The 17,808-nt window shown below is 43.7% G+C and overlaps 1 protein-coding gene across 1 annotated transcript; it reads right to left on the minus strand.

Moving 5' to 3' along the window:
• Window positions 1-11,481: 11,481 nt before the first annotated feature.
• BBS10 (Bardet-Biedl syndrome 10) lies at window positions 11,482-14,280 on the minus strand. Its single transcript, XM_069862396.1, has 2 exons — window positions 14,108-14,280; window positions 11,482-13,427 (listed from the first exon to the last, which is right to left on the minus strand). Exons 1-2 carry the CDS (start codon window positions 14,278-14,280, stop codon window positions 11,510-11,512), a joined length of 2,091 nt encoding a protein of 696 aa, XP_069718497.1. The 3' UTR covers window positions 11,482-11,509.
• Between the last annotated feature and the right edge of the window lie 3,528 nt (window positions 14,281-17,808).

Here is a 17,808-nt window from a genome sequence, read left to right on the forward strand (position 1 = left end):
TATTTATTTTAACACACAATGATTGCATCTGCATCAATCTCTGAATTCCCAGGTTTGAATTTAAAGCAGACCTTGAAACCTTTATGAATATGAAGCCCACTACTATCTCATGATGAAAAATTAATCACACAGGCATTAAGTAAACTTACTCCAGGCTTTGCAGTAAATCAATGCCAGCTATGATAAAATCCTGGGGTCTTAAGCTCTACCTCCTCCTCAGGCTGATGTCTTTACCCCATGATATTGAACAGGTATTCCTGCAAAAGATCAGCTGTTGGTTAGTTATTTTTACAAGAAATGTAGGCTCCTCTGTTACCATTGCACTGACTAATTATACGAGTAACAGCAAACGAATTATATGGTGATACTGTCCACGTATAAAGTCATTCTGGAAATTTCTGGTAAATGAAAACCACTTTAGGAGAATGCAGTTACCATCAACTCCAAGATATTAATCATGTGCTGTTCATGATGGTGAAAAGTCTGAAGTGTTCTCAGATCTTGCTTTCTTTAAACTGAATATTCATGTCTGCTATTCTCTATTGAATCATTGAATAACTCTTATATTAAAGTAATTTTTGAACAGGGTGATTAAAACATATGTGAACAGATAAGTAATAAGTCAAGAGAAATTCTGGCATCTAAGATTTTAACAAAACGTGACAACTCTAAAGGTTAAGGAAAAAATATGGTTAAATAATGGCCAGTATCACATGGCACATCAAAACAGTGCAAGGGAGGAAAATGCATGTGAAGGAAAATACATGCCACATTATGGAAACTAAAGAAAGGTGCACACACACATTTCTTCCTACAGACGTGGGCGTTTTTACGAATGAAACAAATTTATTCCAAGTTCAAAACTGGAGCATTTGGAAAGCTCTCGATGACAAGTACAATAACATTAGGAGCTGTAGAGGCAGCATCTGAAGGCAGTAGCTTTTATTCTACCTTCTGATGTGAACACCCACTCATTCTGACAACAGGAATCCAGAAGGAATAATGATGAGAAATCTATTTCGCTGTATTTCAATCTAGCCTTAGACTTTGTTATAAACCTGAAAACTACCAAAACTGTAAAGATAAAATGGTTGAAAAATAGTAAAATTTGTGAGCCACTAAACACAGTTTGCAGGTGCTGCTGATTTGGGACCCATTTCTAACCTCAGGCATATGTTGTTATAAAAACTCCAGGAGAGAAAATTAACTGGTTTTCCCCACATGGTAACAGATTTCCAAGATATTTGGACGTTTGGCACATTTTTACTGCAATTTGAGCTTCGCAGCTGAAATGTTACAGCCAAATTGTGGCCATGAGTGCTTGCTATTAAATAAACAAGACACTATCAATAAGAGATTGGTATTTGAGATGCTAGAAATCTATGAGGTTTAGAATAATTGTTTCTCTTCAAATGTTTCAGTCTTATGAGAAGTCAGAACTATACAAGAAAATACATTTTTCCCCGCAATTCAATAAGGAGGCTAATAGCTGTGAATCCATGTTGTATTTCACTATGTAAAATAAGCTTAGATGTCCTAGACAGACTTTCTACACTTGAAAACAAGTAAATTTAGATTAATTATCTAAGGCCTAGCAGATGGCAAATTTATCAGATGATAATTTATGACTTCAAAAAAAGTTTGTAGAATTATTTTCAAAGCAGTAAACCTAGCAGCTTTCAGCCTCCCCGTTACAATCCTGCAGTATTCACTGCATGACCTGTAAGGTGAACTTGTCCAGTATTCCCCCGCACAAGTCACTGTGCAAGCTTGAGCCAGAACCCCTCACCACAGGCACTGGGGAGGAAAATGCATTATTGATGACTCCAGTCTGTATCTTGGAAGTACCTAAGGATCAAAGCACATTCCAGAGGCTCAGGCCAAGGAGGGCAAGATGTGCTATTGAAGTAAATGTCATCCACACCCAGTAATTTCTGCACCCACCCCCAGACTCCCTTAGCTTTAAGGACAGAAATGTTAATCGTTATCTCAGGCTGCCGCAAGTTTACAGCTCAGGCTGCCTTCGAAAACACAGACAGGCTGTCTCCACAGCTCCTAATGCTTTCAGAGGTAGCTATTCTCCTATCCTAGCGCAGCAGAAAATCAGTTCCATGGATTTTTCTTTCCATTTGGCAACCATCTTTTGCCACTCTTCCAAGGGGAGAACAGAACTTAATGCCTTCCCTTTATTGCACCTCCAGGAAGGGACATGTGGAAGCTGGGGCTGCTTTTTCCCATACATGCATCTGAGACTCTGCTTTCTTCCCACTACATGACAGCCCTTTTCTATGCTATATTCATCTTTCAGCCTTCATTTTTCCCCCTCTCCTTCTTTTATCTCCTGCCTTCTCTTATTCTTGTCTCTCCTTTTTCTCCACCCACAGCCCCATGGAGTTATCACTGCATTACGCTGTCTCATGAGCTCTGCAGTCAAGCAGAGTAGAAGCAGTGACCCAGTGATACAGGAGGACAAAATGTCCTGCTTCCTGCTTGACTACAGATTGGATCCTCTTCATAGATCCAAGAGATGTATCTTCTGCAACACTTAAGATTATGGTGGCAAACGTTTGAAACAGAGGAGTTCTAAACCAAAATGATGCTTGATAATACTCGCTAAGAATAAGCAATGCTTAAAAAGCATCTCACTGGAAAATTTTGCATGGTGATAATAATGCCTTAGATTACAAGGAAAGTACTACAAGTTTGGATTTCTGATACTTGTTCTACTATAAGCATCAGCTTTTTTGGAAATGCCACAAACCCCCTTCACTTACCTACATCACAGCTTGCAAGATTTATTGAGCTGGCCAAAATCATCCATGAACACCATGGTAAGCTGAACTGTATTGCATCGCAGTTTGACACAAGAGGAATCCTCTCATATGTGACTGAAGAGCTTTTGGGTTTTTTTTCATTGTGTGTGTGTCACTAGAGTGAAACCGTTGAGGAGGTGGCCCAGCAGCATGATTTTGGAGACCTAGAACAGGAAATAGAGGATTTGGGTTCAGACGGGCTTTACTCCCTGGTTCACATCTCCTTCCAGTTTTCAGAGTGAAGTAAAAAATAGAGAAGTGTCATCCCAGCAGTGAAGCAAAGGGATTTCAAAGAATCTCAAATAAAAGATCAATCACACAAAATAAAGGCAAAACAAAGTACCTTTTCTAATTTGTTTTCTGGAAAAAATTGAACTGCTAGGCGAACATTTTGCAGGGAAGTCAGCAGGCAGTAGTCCCGTCTTCTACAGTAAATTTGTACATTCCTTGTACCCTAAACCCTAGCCCTAAATAAAAAGCTAAACCCTAAATCTAACACTAACCCTAATGGCGCCTAATCCTAACTCGAACCCTAATGGCCCCTAAACTTAAGCCTAAACCTAAGCCTAACCGCAAGCCTAGTCTGTAACCATAGGTTTGATGATGTGAGAGCGGTGGTAATGGCCTGGGTGGGGGTGAGGATGGAGGTGTTCATGAGATGAGTGGAGTGATAACTGGGTGGGTGGAGGTGTGGACAACGTGAGTGCGCTCTGGAGTGGAGGCATCCTATGTAGGTAGGGCTGTTAGTGGTGGGGGTGGAGGTGTGAACCAGGTGGGCATGGAGGTGTGAACGAGCAGCTGAGAGAGCTGGGGTTGTTTAGCCTGGAGAAGAGGAGGCTGAGGGGAGACCTCATTGCTCTCTACAACTCCCTGAAAGGACGTTGTAGAGAGGAGGGTGCTGGCCTCTTCTCCCAAGTGACGGGGGACAGGACAAGAGGGAATGGCCTCAAGCTCCGCCAGGGGAGATTTAGGCTGGACATTAGGAAAAAATTCTTCACAGAAAGGGTCATTGGGCACTGGAACAGGCTGCGTTGGGAGGTGGTTGAGTCACTTTCCCTGGAGGTGTTTAAAAGACGGGTGGATGAAGTGCTGAGGGGCATGGCTTAATGGTTGATGGGAATGGTTGGATTTGATGATCCAGTGGGTCCTTTCCAACTTAGTGACTCTATGAAAAAATAAAATAAACTGCCCTTTATTTTCTCTAGGAATTAAAAACGCACTGGTCACACTGAAACAACAAATTGCTTGAAGCTACGCATTCTACGAAAGCTGAAAAGGAAGGCAACAGATGACTGCTTGAGCAGAAGGGCACAGCTACCCCTGGTTCTGACAGAAATGGGAGAAGCAGCCCTGCAGCAGGACACTGGTCCTCGGGATCATGCTGCTAAGACCAGTACCTTAAAAAACACTCATGCATAAACATGTCCAATATAGTCAATGTTGATTAAGATTAAATTTTTTTCAACACTATGTAATTATTTTGGATTTTTTTTTAAGTACTACATTGGTAGTCAAGAGCCTCAAAGTATTCCTGGTCTTAGGAAATGGAACCCATGCAGTTTGTTTGCCTATGAATATAATCCGGCAGTTTCTACAATGACGTCCATTGCTCCAAAAGCCTAAATATAATTTTCATACATATCCGACACGTATCAAGTCTAATATTAAGATCTCAATGGATGTAACTTTCATCTAGAGCTGCTTTTTCCCCACATACACAGAGAAATCCTTGCCATGTGTTCACTCTCTGCATTCACATTTTAAGGTAATATTTAATCAGATGCTTTGCCTGGAAAATGAAGACACTCACTGAAAGTAGGTCATGATTATTATTAAGAGAAAGATCGCCGTGCTGGATTGCTTTACTGGGAATCTCAAAATAAGAACAGGTTACAGATTCTATTCAGTAAAACAATACCTTTTTAAAAATACCTTAAATGGAAATATTATATTATATAGTGAGCTCTGCTGTAGGTGGCTTAGGAGGCAGCCACACAGGAAGCAATATTACTGATGTACCCGTAATCCCACACTGAATCAAAGCCTCAGCCTAACAGTTCTTTTATCTGTCAGTGATTTAATGAAAAATAAACTGTCTGCTAAACCATCAGGAATGGTTTTCCCATGGAAAGCTATTTTGTATTCTTTTTGCCAGGACTCTTTTAAGGGGAATAAACTGCTTGTTCTGTCACAGGAGTAAGCATCACTTCCAAAGTCTAGTCTTCTACTGGGTCATATACTAAAGATGGAGCCACTATATATTATGTCAATAGCATTTTTTGCTATTGTTATTTTCAGGTTTGGGGTGGTAAAATTAAAATCCTTATTCCTGGAAGCAATTATCAGTCTAATATCCTCAGAGGGAAGTAATTTGTGTAATCTTAAACCCAAACATTTCTTTCTAGTTTTATTAAGAAATGATGCCTTACCCAAAACACTACTGCAAAATGATAATCGTGTTAATTACAGCCAATGCATTTCCAAAGCTATTGTTTATAAATTCAGACATTACTCTCTTGATTTGTTCAGTCTTAGTAGTAATAACATGAAAAAGAGCAGAGTAAATAAAGCAACCATTTAATCTTTGGTCTTATTGGTGACAACAAAAAAGTTTCTTAGATTTCAAGATAATTAAACCAAAGAGATTTTTGCAAATGAACATTGAAATAGTTTCTCTCTTCACACGGGATTTAGAAGAACCTTGCCAAAAGAGACACAAGGGGACAGATTAGCCTAAACCAGCATAGAAATAAATTTAGTAGTAAAAAATGGAAGTTTCTACTGCTAATAGCAGATTTGTTACATAACAAAAAGCAAATTAAGTACAGGCTCAGATGAATGTAATTCTAGTGAAATCCAGGAGATATATGCAAGTGAAGAATTTAATCTTCCTTAATCTTCTCACATGGTATGATTAATCACCCACCTGTGGACTCTGGAAGATGACTGTTATTAAGATAATAGCAGAAACAATATAAAATTACCAGAGTTGTGCTCCTAAACAAAATATTGCATTACCCTACTTCCTCCCTTCTGGAAGGAAACAGGACACCTGATTAGGCAGGAAATGGAGAAGGCTGAGGTATTACAATGATTTTTTTTGCCTCTGTCCTCACTGGCAAGGGCTCAAGCCACGCTGCTCAAGTTGCAGAAGGCAAAGGCAAAGAATAGAAGAATGGGGAGCTACCCATTGTGGGAGAAGATCAGATGTGAAACCATCAAAGAAATATCAAGGTGCACAAGCCCATGGGACCTCATAAGATGCACACACAAGTCCTGAGGGAACTGGCAAATGAAGTAGCCATGCCTCTATCCATCATATTTGCGAAGTTATGGCAGTGTGGTGAAGATCCCAGTGACTGGAAAAGGGAAAATATAACAGCCATATTTAAAAAGGGAAAAAAAGAAGACCTGGGGAACCATAGGCTAGTCAGACTCACCTCTGTGCCTGGCAAGATCATGGAGTAGATAGTCTGCTGAGGCACATGGAAGATAAGGAAGTGATTCATGACAGCCAATACGCTTCATTAAGGGCAAATCATACCTGAAAAATTTGGTGGCCCTCTATGATGGGGCTACAGTTTTGGTAGATAAGGAAAGAGTAACTGACATCATCCACCTGGACTTGTGCAAAGAATTCAACACTGTCCCGTACAGCATACTTGTCTTTGAATTGGAGAGACATGGATTTGACAGATGGATCACTCAGTGGGTCAACAGCAAAATGTCCAAGTGAAGACTGGTGATGAGTAGTGTCCCACAGGGGTCAGTACGGGGAGTGGTGGTGTGTGACATCTTTGTCGGAAACATGCATTGAGGGCACCCTCAGTAAGTTTGCCAACAACACCATGCTGTGTGTGGTGATTGGCATGATGGAGGGAAGGGATGCCATCCAGAGGGACCTTGGCAGTCTTGAGAGGTGGGCCTGTGCAAACCTCATGAAGTTCAACAAGCCCAAGCACAAGATCCTGTACCTGGGTTGGGGCAATCCCAAGCACAAATGCAGATTGGGTAAAGAATAAATCGACAGCAGCCCTGAAGAGAAGGACTTGGGTGTGCTGGTGGATGAGAAGCTCAGTGTGAGCCAGCAATGTGTGCTCACAACCCAGATAGCCAACCAAAACCTGGGCTGCATCAAAAGAAGTGTGACCAGCAGGTTGAGAGAGGTGATTCTCCCATCCGCTCCATTCTTGTGAGACATCACCTGGAGTATTGTGTTCAGTTCTGGAGTCCTGAGCACGGGAGGGAAATGGACGTGTTACAGCAAGTCCAGAGGAGGTCCACAAATATGATCAGAAGGCTGGAGCACCTCTCATACGAGGACAGGCTGAAAGACTTGAGTTTATTCAGCCTAGAAAAGAGAAGGTTCCGGGGAGACTTTATAGGAGCCTTCCAGTACTTAAAGGGGGCCTACAGAAAGCCGGGAAGGGGCTCTTTATCAGGAAGTGCAGGGATAATGATTTTCACCTGAAAGAGGGAAGATTGAGATTAGATATTAGGAAAAAAAGATTACTGTGAGGGCAGTGAGGCACTGGCACAGGTTGCCCAGAGAAGCTGTGGATGCCCCATCCCTGGAGGTGTTCAAGGCCAGGTTGGATGGGTCTTTGAGCAACCTGATTTAATGGAAGGTGCCCCTGCCCATGGCAGAGAGGTTGGAACTGGATGATCTTTATGGTTCCTTCCAACCCAAACCATTCCATGAGTCTCTGATTCTCTTGTAAATGTGATTAAGTTCTGTGTGATTTGTGATACTCTTTGTTGTGACTAGTTCCTATTAGCTATACTCTCCGTAGAGCTGCCAAAAAGGCCAAAGGTCAGTAATCAACTAAGAATGGATGAAAATATAAGGCCACATTTAGTTTGCATAACTAAACAAGTTAAACAATACCCATTTGGCAAACGGGAAGCTGGTGTAGCCAGAGACCAACAGCACAGCCCAAGCAAATTGCTGAGCAGTGAGCTGCCGGGGTTAGGCAATGGGGAAAGTCAGCTGGAGGAGGGCTGGGGACCAGACACTGTCTCAGTGCAGTTCCAGCAAATGTAAGAGCTTGTTGAGACTTGACCCCCATCCAAATCAACAAATAAAAATGGTGTGTCCCTATCATGTAAATACATAATTCCCATTCTCAAGAGGTCTATCCAGGGCTCAGTTTCAAACTGGTCTCTCTATGCATCACTATAAATGGACCTTAAAACCCATTTTTCTTTTTAAATTTTAAAACAATCAAACAAACAACTTGCTTGTATATGGGAATCTTCTACCTGACAAATGGAATTACCTTGCTTAAAATACACCTACACTCCTTGTGGCTGGAGTGAGTGCCTTTCAGATACTCTGGTGACTTTTGTGTGAGGTAGAAGGTAGAATATAGGTTTGTTAGGGGCTGCAAGAAGGAGAGTTAAACATCAAGATTTTTCTGAAATAAATCTTTCAGTTTTAGGCTACTACCACATGTACTTTATATTGTATTTTGAGTTTGGACCTGAGTACCCACACCTGCTCACATGCTCCTGACTTTCACTTTGTGTGGAGGCCCATCCATATTTAGAAATCCATAAATTATAGGGTAATAGCACGAAATAAAAATAATCTCTGGGAAACAGTGCAAGAAGAAAGACTCATAGGCTTTTCACCGTAGTGCATGCCCAAACATACTGCTTCCCATGGTTTTAACAGCACAAACACATTCTTCCAAGCTGCCCCAGGTAACTCCTTTGTCTCTGCTACCATGTCAAGAGATCACCCTTACAATAGTCTCCATGCCACCTGTCAAAAAGCCAGCTGCATTTACAGATAGCTTTAGAATTTGGGACAACAGCAAGATGTCACAAGAAATTGCCTATCTAAAGCGAGCAGCAACAGCCTGAGCTGGGCAGCTAGGTGACCACAGCCTCTGCAGTCAGGGGGCAGCTGCTGAAGCAGGTCAGAAACACCAGCAGAGGAAAAATGGCACTGACAGCAATCAGGCTACAGCCCAGAACACAGACTGCACCACTCCTCAGGACTGTAAACACTTCTTCTCTTAAAGAGTAGACGTGACAGCAGCAATCCCAAAATATTTTCTAAGATTAGGTCATGATTACGCTTCCAGGCTAATTACTGGAGAAGATTTCTAGAGACAAGAAAGTACTGAATCCAGAACTAAATCTGATCTTCTCCTGAAAGGCTATGTTATGCCTTCTTCTTTCCCCTGGGCCAGTGCATGTATCATATAGGGCACTTAAACTCCAGGATTAGAAACGAAACAGTCACATCCTGAGCAAGCACCATCCTGCCAGTCCAGGACACAGGACAGACATTCTTCTTCAAGGGAAATGCGTGCCATGTTCTCAGCTTTTCACAAAGAATCAGTAGTTCGGGGAATCAGTAGTTCAAAAGGGAAAATTATCACTCACAAAATATAAAAGGACACAAAAGTCAATGAAATATGGCACCTGATTCAAGGAGGCTGCAGAATGGAAAGGTTTCAACAGAAACAGATCAGAGAAAGAATTTATAGAATTGTCATTTATCAATTCTCCTCTGTATCTCCAGCAAACCAAAGTAAATGTTTCGTATGTCATAAAACTTCCAGATTTTGTTGTTCTTCTCAGTGATAAGAATGGCATAATTTAAATCCAACAGCTGCAAGGCCATTCACAGAACAAAATATTTTTGTTTTACCATTTTCCAAGGAACTGCAGTAAATCTGAAAGCGTGTAGATGTGCAAATGGTATAAAATAATGTAAAATGGTACAGTATTCTCTTTATTTTACCTGTATTTAGAGAATACCTAGCTTCAGAAGGCAAAAGCAGCTTCTGCAGACAACCCCCACTGCTGCCAGGCTTCACACACTCCATGCCACAGTTGTTAAAAGAGAACCGTGAAGGAAATCATTAATCTCTGGCCAGCAAGCTGGTCAGCAGTTTGATGAGCGTATGCAGAAACTTGTGCAAGAGCAAGACTGTCACAGCAGCTCATTACAAAGTTAAAATAGAGAACCCAAGTGCCTGCTGAAGCACCAGGGCTGGTGTTAACTCCCAAGCAGACTCAGGGCCATCCAGAGAAGCAGGGCATGCAGCTCCAAAACACCCGCTCTTCCACAACAGAGATTCGTCTTTGCTCATACTGGACTGTAACATTAATTAGCTACCAAAAGCATGTTGAAACAGCAGGAATGTGATTTTCTTTCCTCTCCTCTGTGTTCGAGTCTCTCCCATGCTCCACAACCACCAGAAGTGATTCTACGAAGAGAAAAAATTATTGTCCCTAGTACTTCATTAAAGTAATCACTCCCACGAATGCTCAGTTTCTGTTTACCATATTCAGATGTCTGTAAGAGTGAGGAAAAAAAACCCACTCTTTTTCTTTTTTTTTTATATATTATCAAGAGAGTATCTAAACTTTCAGCAGAAATTTGTGGTCAAACAAAGCATGGCTGCCAAAACACCTGAAACAACTTAAGTAGAGAGACTCTTCAAAAGAAACTGAAAAAGGGAAAGCCACAGCACAGGGAAAAAAACTGATTTCCAGTTGTAATCATGTTGGGCATAGTGGATAAAAATTATTTGTGTCTATGATTTTAAATATCCTCACTAAATTTTATTTAATGGCAGATTAAAAAAACAAAAATCCAGTTTTACTAAGTATTATGCAATCCTGGCAAAGGCACATAGAGAACCAGTGCGATACTGTTACCAGCTGCAGCTGCTCAGTTACTCAAAACTGCCTCCTCCAAACCAGAGGTTTTTAAGACACACCAGATAAGGAATGTTAGTGACATCTGAGTAATACTGAGTGTAAAGCAAATCCTGGGGGGAATAAAAAGCAAACAAAATAAACCAGAATAAAACACAAAATTATTGAAGTTTGAACTGAAACATTGTCTCAGTCCTTTTCATACAAATCTACGTTATTGCCTGCATAAACTTTTCCCACGATTACACAGCCTTGTATAGTAGCATCACAGCCCAGCCCAGGATGGTTAAAATTAACAGCTGTACTAAATAAAGCCTCATAAACTAATTTGCCAGGGCAAATGCCAGGCAGTCACAATAGGAAATTATTCTTAATTCTACTAGTTTGACTGAACTGAACGGAGGACAAAAATGCTGCATCTCTTATCAGATGAGAAATGTCTTCACTGGGATCTACAGCAGTGGCTGATGTACCCCAGCACTGTGTTCAGTGCTAACGACAGCTATAGCCTTCCTATTACATTCAAAACCAGCACTCATACAAAATTACTTAAAGTAACATTCAATCCAGTCTATTATGAAGGCTAAACGAACCCCTTGCTTATAACTTGCAAGTTCAGTGGCTCATGTCATACTGGCGACTTTTAACATGCCATGAAAGCTGATCACATCTAACTTGCATAAATGCTCAAATCTCCAAAAGAGGCAAAGCTCACCTTTGATGAGAACATACACAGGATACTCTGCATGTGGATGGAAAAGGCATTGCATCTTCTGCAGTGCCAGACACACTTTCTCATGTTTGAAAATTCAAGCTTGTGCTGTTCACAACCCAGTTTTCCACAAATCTCAGCTGGCCAGGCTTTTCTTTCCTTTTCTTCCAAGAGGACAGAAGCACATGAGGTCTCTGGATCTAGAGAGAGATCTCTTAGTATTTAGCACCTAATTTTGAAATGTGACCATTTGACAAGAGGACACAAGACAACACAAAATCAAAACCATTCTTTATTAATGATTTCAGAAGTCATCCTCTGAGTCATCATCCTCAACTTTTTGCAGTGGCCTCTTAACTCCAATTATTAAATCTATGGAGAGAAGCTCTGTAACACAGCGAAGAACTGAAATGACTAACTGGTATTTGCAATACACTGATTCTAAGCCTTCCTCATTCACAGGCAGTGGCTGATTTTTTTTGAGTGCATTTACAACTTTGAGATAGAATTTAGTAAAGCCGTTTCGTTCTGTTGTCCCGTATAAGGACTTGGGAATACTTAGCAAAGCATCAGCAACCACATTAGATACAACAGTTACCTCGGACTGCTGAAACTGCTTTGCATAGTACTGAATATAATAATGTAACAGGATTTCAAAGTAACCACCCACTGGCAAAACTGATCCTGCTTCTATGAGGCAGCTGGAACAACTCTCACCATGTTTAAGTGGAACTATATTGCAGCTTGGTTTCCCTAGATCTTTGCCAACATCTAGGCGTTCACACACAGTGACTGTATCAGCGTTATGTGCTGCTGATACAGCAGTGCTGTAATTCCTTTGATTGCCCACAAGTAAATCACTTCTACAGCTCTCATGCACGTCACCCGGATGCTCACATTTTGCATCCGGTTTCTGCGTGTCTCTTGAAGCACCATCTCCTTCAGTGGCAACACTGAGTTCTTTCAAGTGCACGATGAGATTTGAAGGTATCTGCAAATCTGTTTTCACACATGCTGAATTATCACTCCCCTGCAAGTCAGGGTGTACAATATGTGCCTCTGTTTCATCCCTGTGTGTTTTCAGTTGTCCTTCAGAAACGTGATTACTGTTACAAGAAATATTTTTTGTTACGAGTTGCTTCAGAACAGGTGAAGAACACCAGCTGCAAACATCTGTGGCTTCATTCTGGCTTTCACCTTCTGCTTTGCATTCCTCCCTCAGATCAACACTTTTAAAGAGCTGCTGCAGCATTGTAAATGCCCCTTGTAAAGCAGCAGCGTGCTGCTCATTAACAGCATCGACGGGCCCACAAAGAATTACGCAATGGGGTTGAAAGCCACACATGCTGGTGAAGCCCACATGAACGTATCTCTTTGAGCCAAGCAGCAATGGCTGGCAAAACGTTGCCACTGCAGTTTCAGTGATTTCCCCATGTAAGTTATCACCAGAAGGCGTGTAAGGTGAGACTCCTGTGATTTCACAGATGAGGGCCACTTCTTCTTCTGATAAGCACTCTACCACTGACATACCATACAGCTTTGCATAGTAGATAACATCTTCCTCCTGCTTGACGCTTGACAGTAACAGCTTAATGTCATTGCTCTGCAAGTGTTTCATCACAGCTTCTGTCCTCCTGGAGACCCAGCACAGCGAGGCCCCATACTGCACTTCAGAGCCAACCACGAACTCAATGCCAGGGCCTGCGAGGGTGGCCCGGAGGGGCTGGGTGACGAGCAGGGTGCGCAGGTCCCCGCGAGCAGGGCAGTAAGCGGCAAAATCCCTGCGGAGCATGATCCCAGGCAGGACTCTAGAGCACGACATGGGGAGCCCGGCCACAACGAAGTACAACTGTGCAAAGTGGTGGCCGAGCAGGCGTAGTGCACTGGGGCCGTGGCTGGTGAGGTCTGGGGCGCAGCATCGGCAGAGCTCCCCGCAGAGCCGCGCCAGCTGCCGCTGCTCGCCGGGACCCACCCGCCCGCAGAAGTAGGGCTCCAGCAGCGCCTCCAGGGCACGTGTCCACTGCACCACTGTCACATGGCCACGCAGCCCCCGCGCCACTGCGTGCTCCAGCACCTGCGCCTCAAACACCTGCAGCGCCCGCCGCATGTTGCCGTTCCCTGCTGCCCGCAGCCCTGCCAGCACGGCGTCCAGCAGCACCACAAACGTCTTGGCACCATCCCCCGTCGTGGCACGGTGGCTGCAGGCACGGGCTGCCACCAACCTGTGGGCACACGGGTGGTTAGAATCATAGAATAGTTTGGATTATTATAGCGAAAATGCCGGCAAGTAAACTCTCTAAGACTAGTAGTTTGGGAATTTTAGAAAGCAAGTATCCTTTTTCAGGCGCGGGCAACACAGAACCAGAGAACTGCTAGGTTAAAAAAGACCTGTGAGATCATCAAACCCAACTGTACCTGTCCGCTACTAACTAAATCATAACTCTAAGCACTTCATCTACCTGTTCTTTAAATACCACCTCCCTGGGCAGCCTGATAACCCTCTCAGGGAAGCAGTTTTTCCCAACGTCCAGCATGAAGCTCCCCTGGCACAACCTGAGGCCATTCTCTCTTATCCTGCCACTCGGGAGAAGAGACCAACACCCACCCCACTACAACCTCTATGCAGGTGGTTGTAGAGAAGGCCTCCCCTCAGCCTCCTCTTCTCCAGGCTGAACAACCCCGGTTCCCCCAGATGCTTCTCGTAAGGCTTGTTCTCCAGCCCCTTCACCAGCTTCGTTGTCCTTCCCTGGACACGCTCCCGAACCCCAACGCCCTTCTTGTAGGGAGGGGGCAGACCCGCACACGGCGTTTAGCAGCGCGGGGGGAGCGCGCTCCGCCAATCACCCGCAACAGGGCTGGGAGCCGCCCCCACTCCCCGCCCCCCCCCCTCCTCCCCCGGTACCTGCGCGCGGGCGGCCCCGCCCCGAGCGCCTCCAGCAGCGCGCGCCCGTCCCGCGTCACCCCCGCCGCGCCGCCCCCGCGCCGCGCCCGCAGCGCGCGCCCGCCCCGCGGCCCCAGCGCGCGCCGCGCCGCGCCAGCCAGCAACGCCGCCTCCGCCGCCGCCGCCGCCGCCATCACGGCCCGCGGCGCCGCCCCTTCCGCCCGGGGGAGCCCGTGCCGGCGCCTCCCCGCCCCCCGGCGCTGCCTAGTGGCTCCTGGAACTCCAACCCTCTCCAGTTTAATGCCGTTCCTCCTCAGCCTCTCGTAGAATAGCTTGGATTGGAAGGGGCCGTAAAGATCACCCAGTTCCAACCCCCCTGGCACGGGCAGGGACACCTCCCACCAGACCAGGCTGCTCAAAGCCCCACCCGGGCTGGCCTCGAACACCTCCAGGGATGGGGCAGCCACAGCTTCCCTGGGCAACTTGTGCCAGTGCCTCACCGCTCTCATGGTGAAGAAATTCTTCCTCACGTCTAGCCTAAATCTGCCCCTCCACAGTTTATACCCGTCCCCTGTCGTCCCATCATCACAAGCCTTTATGAACAGTCCCTCCCCAGCTTTCCTGGAGCCCCTTCAGGTACTGGGAGGTCGCTATAAGATCTCCCCAGAGCCTTCTCCGGGCTGAACAAGCCCAACTCTCTCAGCCTGTCCTCGTATGGGAGGTGCTCCAGCCCTCGGCTCATCCTTGTAGCCCCCCTTTGGACCCATCCCAACAGCTCCCTATCCTTCTTATGCTGGGGGTTCCAGAACTGGACACAATGCTCCATAGATGGTGGGAACAGGGGCGCAGCTGGGGAAGTGCCACACAGAGCCGGGGGCTGCAGAGGTGCAAGACGTCTTTATTTAGGGAAAGAGGGATAGGGACGGTCCCGGCCCCAGGCTCCCACCACCTGGGAACAGTTCAGATCCCTTCAGGAATGGGTGAGCCCGGGTGGCAGTGTACAGCACGGGAACAGCATGGAAACATGTTGGGAGAGATGGGCTCTGTGCCCTGAAAACTAGTCTTCCCACTCGGTCAGGCAATATGAGAGGGACGAGAGAGGGACAGAAGCTTAGAGCCTGCCCTCTGCTGCAGAGTTACATGTTCAGGATAAAAAGCCAAAATAATGTCTGTGAGGCTGTTACAGGTAGAGCTGTGTCTGTAACGCCACAAAGTATTGCGGCTTCACTGCATCAAACAGAAATCCTCCACTCGTGGCTCACCAGCCAGGATAGGGAATAACTTAATGTGTTTTAATAGTTGTGCAGGGTTTTCCCTGCCCAGCAGAGTCTGACAAAGTGGGAAAGTTAGTTTTCAAACACAAAAGCCCTCACAAAAGGTCAGATACTGCATATGGCACAAACTTGACAAATCTTCTTTACATGTCTCAGAACAGCAAGAAACCCATCAAGAAGGCACTGTTTACAATATTTGAAGACCTGCTAAATTTTCTGTGATTTGAGGATACCCTTGAAATAATAATTAAAACTTACAGATGTACAGAATACTTCTCACATGTTATTTACACAAACAGTGGTGAAGTAATAGCCTTTAAGAAACTGTACGAAACATTGAATCCAAAGTCTGTTTCATAAACACCAGTCTAGCAAAAGAAATAGGAAAAAAAATTGCCAAAGGCACAGGAGGGCAGCAAACAACACAAAAGAAGAAAGAAACCATCACTACATTTTATGAGACAATCTTTCAAATAAGTTATGGGATTTGGGTGAACATACAAACTATACCCTCATTAAATAACATCAACTACTTAAAAGGAATCAACATGTGAAATGCAAGAAACATCATTTGCTGCTGAAACTGATACTTCCTACATTTCACACGGCATATTTACTTTTCTTGCCTTAGGTCATTGGTACCTAACTAGGCATCTGTACCTACAAGGCAAATTAAAGGCTTAGAGTGCACTTGAAAAAAAAACAAACCAAACCCAAACAGAACCAAAACAACAAAAACATGGCAACAAATTCTGAAAATATTTTCTGTACAAGAAGAAAACAAACAAACAAACAAAAGAAGATTTGTAAATTAAATGTGAAAACAAGTGCGGTTTTAAATTTTAAAAACTCATAGGAGGCCACAGCCTTCAAACATCTGCAAACATCAATTTTTATAACTATGTGCAGAGCTCAGTCTTAAGTACATAGTATTCAATATCAGCAACACGTGGTTAAATAGGAGAATGGTGATGTGCTAAAGAAAAGGCTTCAATACATGCCTGTGACCAACCGTACTGTGAAAATCAGGAAAGAAATTTCTTTGTTCTGTTCACATGAGTGAACAGTGTGAAGCCCAGTAAAATAGGAATTACTAGGTTTACAATGGTACTTTTAAGAATTTATCTAATCATATGGTCAAACAGAAGCCTGTACTTTACTTTCGGAAAAAGTTTCATCATACATCTTTTACCTTCTTGGGTTACCACTAAAACCACTTCTACAATGGAATTAAACTCTAAAAAAAACAGTTTAAAAGGAAATTTTATTTCACTCTGTTCAAGTCTTATACTCATCTATTGCTGAGCATGAATTTCAGATATGTTTTAGTCTGATATTGTCCAACACTGAGTTGCTAGCCAGATGGCTGGGCCAAACCCACAGTTACTACCATGAAGTCCATGTAAAACCACATGCAGACTGTGTTATTAACTGAAATAAAACAGAAGTGATTAAAAAAAAATCAACAGGCAAATCAAAAGGCAAAAGGACAGTTCTATTTACAGCAGAGATAAAATCTTGTAACTATCAGTCAAGAGTTTCAGCACCACAAATTAAGTAGAGTATTATTTCATGGGATTGAAGTTATTGCCCAAATTCTCACCGATTTCCTCCTTCATCACTCTCATGTACAGCGTATGCTTAAAGGCTAGTAATGGATCTTAAGACAGGTGAAGCTTTGACATCTGAATGTGATAATGGCCAAATTCCAGGCTGAGAACATTAATTTAATGCTATAATATTATGCTTGCTTTATGCCATTTTATACATGGCTAAAAACTTCAGTTTCTGTTTAGGGACTTTACTTAGGGAGATTTTTTTTTTTTTTTAAACACCGAGGGACTTCATATACTCACAAATTTTACTTCATCAGCTGTAAATATAATGGAAGTCCAATCAAGTTTGGCCTTGCCCACTTATACAAGATCACTCTGGTTAAGGTACGGCACTCCCAAAACTTATTCAAGACCAAACTATGCTAATATGAAGCTGTAAGAAAGAAGCTGAAGTGGGCTGCTTAAGCAATCAATTTTTATGTAGCCGAGGCCCAACAGAGATGAAAGGGTAAAAGAGAAGGGGAGGTGTGTGAAGATGTCAGGCACAGGAATATATGGACTAGACTGGTGAACAAGTAAATAGTATTTTCAGTCCACACTAGGCAAGACTGATGCAGAACAGAAAGGTCACCTGGAGAGTCAGGGAGGCTGCCCAAGGCAGAGGGATAACCGGGCCATGGCAAAAAGCCAAAAGTGACTTTTGAACTGTTCCGCTGCCCAGGATGGATTTGATTTCTGAGACCATCCTCTGAAAACTCAGCTGCCCTTTGCACTGTGCTGTTCATTCTCCTTTTGTCTCATCTGGGTTACTGAAAGTACCTGTACAATACTACAGACCCCCTTTTGACTTGGGACGCTTGACAGGCGTAAGGAATTCACCAGATAAACTACA

Source organism: Phaenicophaeus curvirostris, chromosome 1, assembly GCF_032191515.1.
Source record: "Phaenicophaeus curvirostris isolate KB17595 chromosome 1, BPBGC_Pcur_1.0, whole genome shotgun sequence".
In the NCBI taxonomy this organism is placed as follows: domain Eukaryota; kingdom Metazoa; phylum Chordata; class Aves; order Cuculiformes; family Cuculidae; genus Phaenicophaeus; species Phaenicophaeus curvirostris.